This window comes from Spea bombifrons, chromosome 8 (assembly GCF_027358695.1).
Source record: "Spea bombifrons isolate aSpeBom1 chromosome 8, aSpeBom1.2.pri, whole genome shotgun sequence".
NCBI lineage: Eukaryota > Metazoa > Chordata > Amphibia > Anura > Pelobatidae > Spea > Spea bombifrons.
In genome coordinates this window covers 41,561,903-41,576,025 of record NC_071094.1, presented here as the reverse complement: position 1 = coordinate 41,576,025, position 14,123 = coordinate 41,561,903, and the positions used below count along the sequence as shown (strand labels likewise).

At 41.8% G+C, this 14,123-nt stretch overlaps 1 protein-coding gene across 1 annotated transcript; it reads left to right on the top strand.

The window, feature by feature from the left end:
• Positions 1-2,677: 2,677 nt before the first annotated feature.
• TBCB (tubulin folding cofactor B) lies at positions 2,678-9,944 on the top strand. The gene is made up of 6 exons (XM_053474212.1): positions 2,678-2,849; positions 5,320-5,463; positions 7,329-7,425; positions 8,113-8,304; positions 8,731-8,803; positions 9,029-9,944. The coding sequence occupies exons 1-6, from the start codon at positions 2,733-2,735 to the stop codon at positions 9,144-9,146; spliced, it is 741 nt and encodes a 246-aa protein (XP_053330187.1). The 5' UTR covers positions 2,678-2,732; the 3' UTR covers positions 9,147-9,944.
• Positions 9,945-14,123: the final 4,179 nt, after the last annotated feature.

Genomic DNA, 14,123 nt, shown 5'->3' with positions numbered 1-14,123 from the left:
CTATTTGTCTAATTAAGTTCCACATTTACAGAAGTAGTTGGTTTTTCATTACATATTATCTTATACACAATCCATACTATTTCAAAGGAGGGGAAACATTAGAACAAGAGGTTATAAACTACAATCTAGAAAGTCAGATTAATGTAAGGGAGTTTTACTTTACTGAGCGTGTGGTAGATAAGTGGAACAGCCTCCCAGCAGAAGTGGTAGAGGGTACTACAGTAAGGGAATTTAAACATGCATGGTATAGGCATACAGCTCCTTAATCTAAGTCGAGACCAACGACTGATTAAGGTCTTTGCAGCAGGAAAACCAGGCAGACTAGATGGCCTGGATGGGTCTTATCTACTTAATTTCATGTTTGTATGGTCCAAAAAAAAGGGGGGCTTGGAATTTTGACGTTCAAAGAGGAGCTGTACTTTGCTGTGCCGGGCATCGGTGACATGTTGGCCCCTGTGGCATAGGAGGAGCCCCATCAGTAGTCTCCCCAAGCTTTGGTACACAGTGATAGTGGCACTGCCACTAAAGAATCCTGATTATAGAACCAGGGTTGCAGGGGTTAAACACGGTAGAAATGGCGTCTGAAGACCAGTGCCTGCCCAACCCAAAACTGCAGGGTGACTGGAACATTTCTAACAAAGGTCACTATGTAATCAATATCTGTCAGAGGAAGCTGATTATACTTTAATGACAGCAAGAAGAAAGAAAATATATCGCCTGTTATCTAAACGTGATTATCAAACTTACAGGCTTCCATGTAAAAACTTTACAAAAAACTTTCACGCATGCTGGCATTCAACAGGTTAAGCGACCAATAAAACCTGACGGGAAGGTCCATGCTCCACCAAAGTGACACGCATCATGCACTCAACAGCGTGTCATACTCATTACCATGTTATAAAACATTGTGAGTGGAGACACAGGTCATATGAGCACACCTTATTACATAAAGGCACCCAAATGCATTACAATAAAGCTATAAATCTGCATTTACATAATAAACCGATAGTGTTTATTCTTCACTGATCTCCATTCTTCAGAATGTATTTATAAATGAGACACATTCACTTTACCGGTGTCAATCAGGCAACATTCCACATGCAGATCATTCCACATTCATTCACTCCCACATTCATACACCTCCACGGCCAGTTTCAGCATTTTGACTGGGGTGTCATTTGGTATGGGGACACCTGGGAACTCTCAGGGTTTTTGCCCCAATCTCAGGGTGAAGGGGCAGATTTTCAGGGTCACACAGTCTTTAGCTGCCTCCTTCACCGCTGTGATCATATATAAAACTCACAATTGGTGCTTTTGCTACCAGAATGTTATGGATGATATCCCTGCTTGAATGCAGGTGACTCAATTAAGTGTATCTCTAAATAACGAAAACTGAAGGTTTCCATGAGGGCCGGTATTAGAGCCATTTGGTCAGTCACTACATTGAACCTTCATGATGGTCCTCACGATGGTTTACAGAGTCTCAGGGTATACGCTCCCAATGCGTTCCTTCCTTGGGGCTCAGGACTGAAAAACATGGAACTTGACGGAAGATAAAACCATTCGGCGACCAACTCTGCCCTGTTTTTCCTTATGTAAAAAAAAGTATGTAAACATTTCATAGTTACTAAGCAGGTGTCCCAATAAATGTGCCAGAAGCCCCAGATGGGGTATTTTTTTCATCTGAGGATTCCTGAGTCTGTATAATGAGAATTATGAATGCCCCTGAGGCACACGGAAGCGACATGCCTTATGTGACCAAGAAAACCTGACATGGGCTGCTAAGGACTTCCGTGATCACTTATCGCACGTGAACAAGGATTCTGTTATATCACTTATTTTTTAATTGCACCTCGCGTTTATTCACTCCATAACATAATCGCACAGAGGAGGGCACCAGATTCGCACATGCGCAGTATGTTCAAGACACTTTCTAAGATCCGAAACAGGACATGTAGAGGGGAAAGGAAGGCGCCGTTGAGGGTTAATTGCCCTGTTGGTGATGCTTCGGGTGCATCATTTAAGAGTTCTATGTACCTGATCTACCCGGAGCCCTCCCTTGCGGGATGCGAGCAGGAAGTTCTGCTGGACCCACAGTTCTTAAACGGGGAAATAGGGAGTGAGGCTCTGCTCCCGCTGCCCAGAGTTTTGCGGTGGTAACCCGGAGTCCCCGGGAGTAACCCAGCGAGTTCCCACTTCTTATTATGTCCTGTTCACCCGTTGTACCACATTGCGCTATATAAATAATATGTACAGAATATGTACAGCCTGTTTTACTGTGCAGAGTTGTGTACAGCTGTATTGGTAATATCACACAACTAATGTTTATTATATAATTTAATATTATTATTATTTATTGTTGCAAGCCACCGCTCTCTGATATATAGTATTATCCTTCCTATGGTCCCGCTAACAACTGTACATTATATACATCCGTATCCATCCAAACCCCGCCCCTAAGCACGGACAACCTGCCAGTTATCACGCAAGCACTGTTGTAATTGGCTCCGCTGTGAGAATATGTCAACCGAGTAACCTCCTCAATGAGTGGCTGTTTAGCGTATGGTTGGCAGGAACCAATTCCTGATTGGGTAGAGCGGAGAAGCCTCTCTGGCTTCCGATTGGTTCCGTCTGTCCACACCTGCGCGACCATTGGCTGTCTGCCTGTTCTGATTGGCTGACGCATTCTCCTCTCTTCATACCGGGATTTTGGAGTCGTAACAGCAGCCAACATGAGCTCCGTTACCATCATGTCGGCCCCGGTCGTATCTGTCCGGATTAGCAGTAGCCTTAACACCTTCACTGCCGAAAAGAGGTTGGACCGGGGCCTCACTCTGGCCGAGCTAAAGGTTGGGAGCTATAAAGGTGGAGGCCTCTGGGGCCCGTGTGACAAGGAGTGACCGAGGCCTTCATTTTTTTTGTGGAAAATATTATTTAATGCGCCACGGGAGAGTTGGAGGTCCCGGGGAGGATTAACCAGTGTCATAGTACTGTGTGTAGTAATTACCCTCACTCTGGCAATAACGGGTTAATGTGACAGTGGGAAGGGGTGGCTGGGGCAGAGCTCTGGGGTGTGAATGGACTATATAGAAAGGGTAGGGAGGGGCGGGATTGGAGTATTTAAGGGGGTGCGGTGAAGGGGTGGTGGCTTTTTATAGTAATACACACCGTGGCACCCCAGCTAGTGTGGACTACAACTCCCTCAATGCTCATCCAGCCATGTAACTTGACATAACTAAATTGCCTGTGACATTTACTGATATTATCTACATTATACATTGTATCGCTTCTTACAGTCCATACATTCCAAGGGTCTGACAGAACTAGAACCGACCAACTAAGACTAATCAAACATGCTGTATGTACCGGTAACAAAAAGCCTAGGTAAAGACGACCATCCTCACAAGCTTACAATTAATCCCCTTATAGTTACTTGCAATGATTCCATTTCAGTGACTCCGTGAGGGCAACATCCACATAATCCAAATAACTGTTCGTATTAAAAGAATGACTTGTCAGGACATGGAGATTTACTGAATTCTCACCCGTATTCAAGCAGGGATCTGCTGGGTTCTGCTCCCAGCATGTAACGAGGTGTGTGTGTGTGTGTGGGGGGGGGGGGTTAGTGTATGTGATTATGTATTCAGTGTCAGTCTGTGTGTATAGATATAGTGCTAGACTTGGTGTATGTGTACTGTAGTGTCAGAGTCAACGTGTTTGTGTGTCTATGTGTAGTGATGGAGTCAGTCTGTGAGTGTATACTGTAGTATCAGTGTGTGTGTGTGTGTGTGCAGTGCCATGTATGTATTGTATTGTGTCAGATTCAGAGTGCGGTGCTGGCGTGTGTGATGGTGTTTATGTTACAGTATGGCATTATCATGAGTGTCAGTATATAGTGTTAGTGTGTATTAGCAAGTGGGTACATGAGCGTATAATGTAGTGTGTGTTTGTGAACATAAGATGTTGGCGTGTGCCCGTTACTGTATGGTGTTAGAGAATGTACATGTATGTTAGTGTACGGCCTGGAAAACAAAAACATGATTAAGGAAGAAAAAAAAAAGCTGGCTCCTAGATCCAAACCAAATTGGTCGACCACATACCCATGAAAGCAAACCTGTCAATAATTTTTAGTTTAATAAAACACCATCGTTCCAGGGAGTGCCACTTTGCAGTGTATTAATAACCCTAACCGCCCAACCCTATATAATATAATCATATTAAACCCGGACAGCCCGGTGTTGCCTCAAGTGATAGCCGGAGCCAAACCTCCTACTCTTGTTTAGAATTTGTGGCCCTTTCCTCGTGTTGAGGGGGAAACAGCCGCTGTGCAACCGCCCGGCTCAGCCACTAATTTAAAAGTGTTCTTGGTTTTGCACTTTCATTGACCCAGTAAGTCCGTTTCTAAGCCCCTCTGTATTTTGGTTGTGATGAACTTAATGACATTTTATGGATAACTAGACGTGCAGACCTGTGGAGCTCGGTGACACCGTATGAGAACGTGTTTACTCTAACCGTGAAACCAATCTATGGAAATAAATCAACCTGACCGTTGGAACCAATTAATTTCTGTCCCAACACGCATCTAATGTTTTTCCTATTGGCCGAATGTAACCATGCCAGTATAATCTCATGAGACCATCCCCAGGCTCACTGCCTTCCAAACGCAATATAAAGATTGTCGCGTGATATCTGGCTGTATTACATAAGCTCTGCTATTTTGTAACCACTATGCAACCATTTCATTTGTAACACGGTCTAGTTAGGGTGGTTTTACCTGTTCTTGTAGCTGACGTATCCCCCTCCCCTACACAGGCTGGACAGGCTGGTACGTACCTCCCTGTACTGGTTCTTTTGGGATAGGACAAAATGTTGAGACCACAAAAAAAAAGCAAACCTTGCCACCACCCCTGGTCTCTGCTGCTGTAGCGTAATAGCAGAAAACAAAAGCCCTGCTGTGAGTAACGAAAGTCTACAGAGACGGACTTCATTGGCATCGCCATAAAGCGGCAGCTCGGCGTGGTGTATGATCAAAGAAAGTCACCCAAAATATCACATGACTGACAACAATGGCGGCCTCCAGTTCTGCAGATAAAGGGGGTTTATTGGGACAAAACAAGAGAAAACCAGGTTGTGGTTACGCTGGGGTTACACTCAAGGAGAAAACTATTCTTTTCCTTCGGTATTCACCTTTAAAGACTGTATATTTTTGCACATTTCAGCATTTTTTTCTAAATGACTTATTGACTATGCAGCGCTATGGAATTTGATGGCGCTATATAAAACAATAAGTAGTAGTAATAATTTCCTTTTCCGTTGCAGTGTAAGCTGGAGCTAGTGGTGGGGTCCCCGGCGTCATGTATGGACCTCCAGCTGTACAGTGCAGACAATACATTCCTTCAGAACCTGGACCAGGATGATGCATTGCTTGGGTCCTACCCTGTGGACGACGGCTGCAGGATCCACGTTAGTAAACCCCAACTGATCCATCATCTCTTATGTTTTCCAATTACTGTTAAAGTCTTTTAAGCGCCCTTATTGTGCCGATTTTCCATCCTTTGTTCTTACATCATCTTGTACATTTGTGTAAAAAAAAGTGTTTGTCACCCGTCTGATTTTCTGCATTGTTGCATATTTTTCATATGGATTTTCTTTAGATAACCGTGAGAGAGAGCAAATTATACCAAAGCCCTTAACCCCAGTAAACTCTACCCAATGAAGGGGGTTATTTTAGTCAGGTTAGCCTGATTTGGCTCAGTCATGCCAAGTATAAGTGTAAGTAATTGGCACTAGCCAATATCCAGACAGAAACCTCATTTAGATTTTGGGGCAGGACCCGAAATAAGGGCGAAAATCTGCAAATGGTAAAGCAGGGAGGAAGAGACCGACTTCTTATTCTTGGCCCTATAAGAGCCAGATTAATAACCACAATATGTGCTTGCAATTATTACTCCCAGTGTAACCAGTTTTTGATTCTTGGGGGCATTTATTTTTCACTCAAGGGCATTGGGAGCTGCAAATGCTGCTTCTAATAAATAATATCAACATTGTGTTTTGTCACTCCAGTTCCATTTTATGCAACAATGTAAATAATCACATAGAGGAAATTGCTTTTTTACTTGATACAAAAATATCCACATTCTCTCGTATTCACCAAAACATCCCACTCTATAGTTCGGATTCAGAATAAGCCCAGGATACATTACATATGATTTCATTCATTAGAAGTTTTGGCACAACGTGTGCTCATCAAACCACAGAAATATGTTTCAATGTTCCTCTTGTAAAATAGCCTCAAGCGTAGCTTTGTAGAAGGGCTGATAGCACATGTAGCCTAAAGCTTCCCCCCCCCCGCAAAGCCTATACGTATTTGTCTCCATTAATCCTGCTGGGACAGTCATGTGTGGTGCACTCATCGGCAATACCTACCACTTAAATAGGTTGCCCCCCCGCAAACCTTTGTATAATTGGTTGCTAACCCCCCCCCATTTCATGTTTGTAACTTTCCTACTTTACACTTTTTTTGCTGCTACTAACCGTTATAGTTTCAGGAGATCCAGTTGCTACTTGAAGTTAAGATCAGATAGAGGACTAATTTTTTTGGGGGGGATTTCCCCTCCATGGCTCAGTAGGTTGGAAAATTAATATAATCGTTAAATTAACTATGAGCCCTACAAGAACTGAAATCCTTACCGTATACTTACAGTATCCTTACCACATGCCGGCTACTGACCATCCTAAAATCATACATCTATTTTTAGTAATAAGTCTAATGTTGGTCATTTATCTCCAATGTTACATACTGCAGATTGTGGAACCCAGCCAAAACACGAACAAAAACCCCACCAAATCCCAATTTCACTAAGAATTAGGACGCCCTCTGTGACCTCTATCTGTGCTTCGTTCGTAGATTTCCTATAGATGTGAAATAGGCCTCGGGAACGTCACCGTCCTTAAAATTAATGTAAAAAATATTTTTTTTTAATGCTTTCACCTATAACCATCTGTGAGTTTACCTCCCGCTATATGGCCTGTTTATATAATCTATTTACCTGGCACCTCTGCACCCTGGGCTCCAACCGATGGAATCAAAGTCGTGTAATCCCATCCGACAACTAACATCAACTGCAAAAGAAAAGCATTTCGCAGTTGTGTTCGTCTGTACTGTGCTTTTCACTAAAGCACCCCAGTTCTGCCGCATCACCTCCTTCTCTGTGTTCTTTCCGTATATTATAAATCTGTCTTTATGATCTGTCTTTTTACTCCCAAACTCTGCAGCTCTGTACGATATACCGGTGAACTTACAAACGACCATTAATGTTTATCTGCAGGTGATAGATAAGAGTGGCGCGAGGATTGGGGAGTTCGAGGACCTCTCCAGGGTGGAAAAATTTGAGATTTCAAAGGAAGCCTATGAGAAAAGAACAGGTGCATCCCTTAGTACCATCCCACCCTCCGCTGCCATCATTGAACATCCGACCCGGCAATCCATTATATTTCACGATTACCAGGGCAGCCGCAAAGAGACTCCCTGCATCTATCTAGAGTTCAGTAGGGACTGGATGAAGAAAGTGCCTCGTCTCTGCTTTTAAATTAGTCGTCTATGACTACCACATGATGTGGGAAATATTTGTAGGGATAGAGTCTAAGAGTACATTGGTTCTAATTTCATGTTCGTATTAAGTAAACGGCTCTACAGAATTAACCCCTTCATGACAAAGCCCGTACATGTACGGGCTCACAATTGTTTTTAATAGGTGCATATAATAATTCACTTAAACTATTCTTCCTTGTTTGCAGCTCTGACATTAACTTGCCTTATAGAATAAAAATGCCATAGTGTCCTATGCTGCGCAGAGCAACTTTCAGAAGACTAAAATATATAACCTACATCAGCTGAGCTTACCCCACACGGTTGCCTTTGTTAGACATCATAAACCTAAAAAATCTAATTTTTGTTAAATGTATTGCCCTTGCATCCTTTATTGTTAAGATGGCAAGTTAGGAATTGCGTGCTACGCTATCGCCCGCCTGAAATCTCCATTCATGCAGCCATTTTTGAGCCGTATCGTTTGAGTTAGACCTAAATGTCTTCTTTCCCTCTATCGCCCGCAGACTCCGTACGCTCCTTTCTAAAGAAGAACAAGCTGGGGAAGTTCAACGCAGAAGAGGCAGCTCAGGCCAAAGCAGAAAACGAACGCAAGCTGGAGGAAGAGAGGGTGGCAGCCGAATCCGTTACGTCAGGAGCGCGGTGCGAGGTGCGGGTGCCCGGCCAGCCGACTAAAAGGGGGACTGTCATGTATGTGGGTAAGTTTCTGTGTATGAATAGATCTTCAGTACTTTCAATATGTTACTGGAAACACGTTTTATATCCCTATCCAGTAACCTATGTTGTGTAGATGTGTAGACGAGGAAGTGACATAACAAGATAATCTACAAATCTACAAATAGCCATCAAAGCTATATATATATATATATAATGTGTATGTATGTGTGTTTATATATATATATATATATATATATATATATATATATATATATATATATATATATATATATATATATATATATATATATATATATATATATACACACACACGTATGTGTATATGTGAGCTTGAATAGGAGTTTCTGGGTTTTCTTTTACCTGGAATATCGTCCCAGGTGATCATGAAGTACATATTTTATATTGTACAGTATATGTGTGTATCATTTTTTTCTCCCCCCATTTAGGTTTAGCCGACTTTAAACCAGGATACTGGGTTGGTGTAAAATATGATGAACCTCTTGGAAAAAATGATGGAAGGTGAGTTTAACCTTCTGGGACTTATACATTTTATTACAAAAAAGCCAGGTTTATGAACCCGATTGTTGACATAAAGTTGACCTTTTAATTAATGTAAGTGTTTGTTATATTAGCTATATATATATATATATAATTATAATCGTTGGTTGTGCTGAATAACTCAGGGATAACTGGTAACCTCACAACCCACTACGATCATGCTGTATGTTTCTTTTCTCTTTCCAGTGTTGAGGGGAAATCCTACTTCACATGTTTGCCAAAATACGGTGCGTTTGTCAAACCGCAGCACGTGTCGGTCGGAGACTACCCGGAGGAAGATTACGGCTTGGAGGATGAGATGTGATGTTCCCGCGCTGCATCGACCGTATCAGTGCCTCCCATAACTTCCGTGTCTTTAATATCTGAGCTTTCTCTCCCCAGCCAGCCATGTTTCATACGCTCCTGCATATTAGTACAGTGATAATGGTAGATCCGTGTGTAGGGGGAGAGATCATTCATGTTTCACTTGCTTACAGTATCCATAAGACAGCAGTATCCATAATTTGGTCATAAGTAAATATGATTTCACATCAGCTGTTTATCTGTTGAAAGCATTGAGCGATGATGTTTTACACGCTCTGTTTATGCAAAATAACCAGAATTCTGAAGGTTAGTTGCACTTATCTAGCATCGGTGGTCATCCACGTACTACTTCGTGTACACTCCACCTTTATGGGATGGGGCATCTGGCATGGGACATGACTCCCATAGTGCTCAGCCAGATTGTCCATCCCTCTTAATCGTCTTTGAAATAAAATACTATAATATAATTATTACCCAGGAGAATCTCTGGGTCTTGCAGTGGATTTTGCAGTACATAAGCCTTGAACGAAAGACCTACTTTTTCATAAAATCATCAATTATAAGACTAATGAACGTTTCCCCCCAAACGTAACCGATAATTGGGCAGTACAGGCAATGCGGTATGTATGTTATATATTAATCATGACTTTTTTTTGTTTGAATTTGTGGGCCTTAGTGAACTATGCATTAATATCAGAGTAATGCTCTGTTTTCACCAGTAAATGCAGATCTTACTGCAAAGGTGCGCAGCTTCTGATGTATTTAAAACCATTAATAAAAGTTATGGTTTCTCAGCGTATCTTGTAAATCGTTCTCGGCCTGTTTGCTTCTTTAAATATATACTCCTTAAGAGTAAGCTCCGTGAACAACTTTACATGGCTCACCCGTTGATACGTATATTTCTGTTGACCATTCGTGCAAACGATATTAATATCAGACATTTGCCCTAAACTCTCAATAGCTAGGTTTTTAATTTATTTTTTACCAATTTTATAATGTTTTAATTCATTTCTTATGAAATATCTTGTTGGAGGGATAAATACTAAGTGTGGGTACCTGGCGGGCTCGGCAGATATAATTTTGTGTATAGGCAGCTAGGTGAGCTTATTTGTTAGACTAGTTGTAGGCGCCAATGGGGTGTCCATGGGTCATGGCAACTGCAGTTGGCCGCAGCATCTAAGGGATCGGTTTAGTGGCATCATTAAAGTCTACCTTGTCAGGGGTTTAACCCTGGCATGTCTTCTGGGTGTTATCAAGGCTGCATTGGCTGATAAGCTTGATGAAGTTGCCCTCATGTTTCATGTTTTATGTGTGCCACATGGAGAGCTGAATAAACACACCGCAGAAACCATGCGCAGAGTCTGTCATCCTTGCGTGTTGGCTCACACGGAACCCACGTCTTGATGTGCAATGCTGATGAGCTTTCACAATAGCCACACCTTGAGAACAAAAACACAAACTGTTGACAGTTGGAGCCTTAATTAATTTAGCCCATTTAAACTGTCCTTCCGCATTACGAAAGTATATAATCGGGCGCGTTTCTGGGATGGATTGGATTTAGTGGGTTTTGCGTAGATACCATGGCAGACATGTTTGACTTTGTGCTTATGGAAAGATGAGGAAGTTATTGTTATTGAAAAGCCTGATGATTCCCTGTTGCCTCACCCCCGGGGGATTTTAATATCTGCTTTGAAACCTGCAAAAATAATACTTTAGAGGGAATTATTTAATTAGCTCCCTGAACTAATATGGCTTAAATCCATGCTCTATCTAGACCTTCGTTGTCAAAGGAGGAAAGAAATGGATGGTTAGCGCTTCGGCGACTGTCTAAACTCTGGTTAGCATTTGGCAAATACTAAAAAAAGGCTACATGGGGATCATCTGAGCATTTTTAACAGTTTTAGCATGTTTTAACTTGATACTTTAGTATTTTTTCCCCAGAAAGTAGATCTCAAACTTTGTAGAATAGTCAAGAGTTCTTTGATGCCTCATTACAAGGTAAAAAAACAAAAACACTGCACATGCGCAGAGGAATCTAAAAAGACTAGTCTTTTACACAGACTCATTAACCCTTTGTCAGACAATTTTTAATATGTGCCAGCATTGCGCTGTGATATAGATTAGCGTAGTGTATGTAATCAGGGCCTGGCTGGGGATGATGTGATGTCCCTGGCATCTTAAGGAAGGCGACCGACATAAATATGTTTTTTTTTTTTTTCTCTTTCATTAGTATCGTTTTTAGATGGCTCATGAAATCAAGCCCTTTATCTCTTTCTCTTGGCACAAGCTAATAATTTTTAAGGGATGACCTTTTTATTAATAAAAAAAAAATAATGGTGATGGAACGGCTGCTTCTCAACTGTTCATCATCCATCCCCTTAATGACTAAAAGGAGCCGCTTTCCCCAACTGCCATAGCAGACTGAACTGCAGAAAAGGGAATCAGACTTCATCGCTTCTCTATGTTAAGTAACTGTGAAGACCGTCCGGAAGCAGGGTTGGATGCCATTAGGCTTTTAGCGGCATTAGTTGAAAAGGTTTAGAGAAGCTCTGTCTCCAACCAATTATGAAAAGTATGATCGTATGCGGACACAATACTTACGAGCGCAAGTTGTTTAAGGAAAAAGATTCCGTAAATCACTTAATTTAAGAGCGATCTGTCCCCATCCCACATCTTTGTAAATGTACAGGTTAAATAGAGACAGCTTTTGGCCCCTTACTGGTGCTGAAATGCTGATTGTTACAAGGACATACTGACATACTGCCACCTTCTGGCCATACTTGGAATTAGCTGTCTTTACATTGCTAGCTTCAACAAGTCTTAGAATTGTATTTTCTTTCAGCATTTAATATAGTAGTTATATATCTAAAGATTCGTTTTATACAGTAAAGGTGAAGTGCAGAATTGAAGAAAATCGTGTTCCAATAAACATTATTTGACGACCTGGGGGTTCTAGATGTAGGCAGCCACGTGATCTTTGGGTGAAGTTCACTATTATTCAAACACCGGTTGTTACTGTTAACAAATGGAATTCCCATAGACCTTCAATGCTTAGGATGAGCCGGTCTATGTAGCATTCTTTAAAACCCATCCGCGGAGCTTTCCACTCGCTCGGCGAGACAGGACGGAGCTTTATTTGGCCTGTGCTAACTTTCTGACTGGTTCTGCCATATCTGGTCATCCAGATTCAGAGGTCTCTACAAGAAATCTGTTCCTTCTCTTTTTCACATGACGTCTTGCTTGATGCGTCCACTTGGTCACTTGAATCCATGAACTGAAACATAGACATAACTCCCAAGTGTCCAGTGTTAAATGGGACTGTCCCTATTTTCGGGGACTGTCCCATTGAGCTGGCCCACTGCTTTCGTGAGCAATGAGGATCATGGGTGGGTTGCAGAGATCCTCTGATCTCCCCTGGCTGGCCCAAAGAGCTAACAAATTGACCGAAGTTTGTTCTTTTTCAGCACAGACCTCATTCCGAGCTCCCACGTGGCCACCTTGTGATATTTTGTAGCAGAGCCACAATACCACGTCCACCACGTCTTCTAGCGACGTTCTGGTTTAATACACAGAGAAATGGCTGAACAGGTGTATTCCTGCAAGGGCCCCGCTTTGGCCCCCGCCAATAAAGATGTCCCACTTTGGACACCCGAAATGTTGGAGCATATGCATAAAGTCTATTATTAAATAGACTGTCCCATGCAGGTTTAAAGGTGCTGTTCCACTTAGATATAGCATTAATTCTGCTCTCTGGTTCTTTTTGATTAAAGATCACAGTAACCAACACTGATATTTGAAGAAACATTTTCGGTTTTTATGGCGTTGATCAATCAGCGTCTTTTTGCATCATGTGCCACTGAAAATATTATGAATATGAGCAGGTGGAACACATTTAAATTTCATCTACCACCTCTGCTGAAAGGCTGTTCTATGCATTTCCTTTCACATAACTACTACACTATGTTTTAGCTATCTTTTAAGGGATTGCAGGTATTTACTTAATAAAACACATACGTGACCATAAAAATACTTACAGTTTGATGATTCTGGGTAAATCATTTACCGAAGCAAAGCTGAGGCTACACAAAGCTGTTCGTAATGGTGCGTTGGGCGAGATTTCCTGACCCCCGAACTCCCTACTGGGACAAAACTGTATAACTGCGTACGATTTACCTCCCAAATGTTTGTTCTACGCACCGAGCCAAATACAAAGTCAGGAAGCCCTGCAGGGGTCTTTCCACGGCCCTCAAAGCGGCCGGACCTTGTGTTTTACATGGGGCTGTTTAAATTTATAGTGTATTCCGTGCTACGTACACTTCATATAATGTAATATTTTGAACAATAAATAAATGTTTCTCGGATATAAGTGAATAGGACATAATTACACCCTCAACATCTCTGACATCTCCAGCAGATTCCGTGGCACTATTACAGTAAGAGGATAACACAAGTTTGATATGAGCTTTTATGTTTTTATTACTAATATTAGATTGAAAATAAGTGTTCCCCTTATCATATGGCATGTGGAAAGCAATAGAATGACTCAGTCTTAATCACACAGCCAGACACTGACCAATGAAAGTCTATGGTGGAATAGACCTCATTAGCGTTGCCATAAAGCATCAGGTCAGTGTGGTGTTTCAGCAGGGAAAGTCACCCGAAATGTCACATGACTGACAGCAATGGCCGCCTCCAGGTCTGAAGATAAAAGAGGGGTTTAAATGAAATAAAAATAATAATAAAAAGGTAAAGACCCCTGCTGTGTGAAGCCCCCCTGAGTTAAGAACTGAAAAGACCAAATGGATGGAAGTCGGATTTAGAACATACTGAATATCCAATCCCACGAGGGCTCAGGATTTGGAGATGAATGACCCCCCATGACCAATGTTTAACTTGGATATCTAAATACCTAAATCCCCCCAAATTGTTACTCTTAGGAGATGGTCCTAGAGGTCCAGTTGGGCAAAAGTCTTCATCA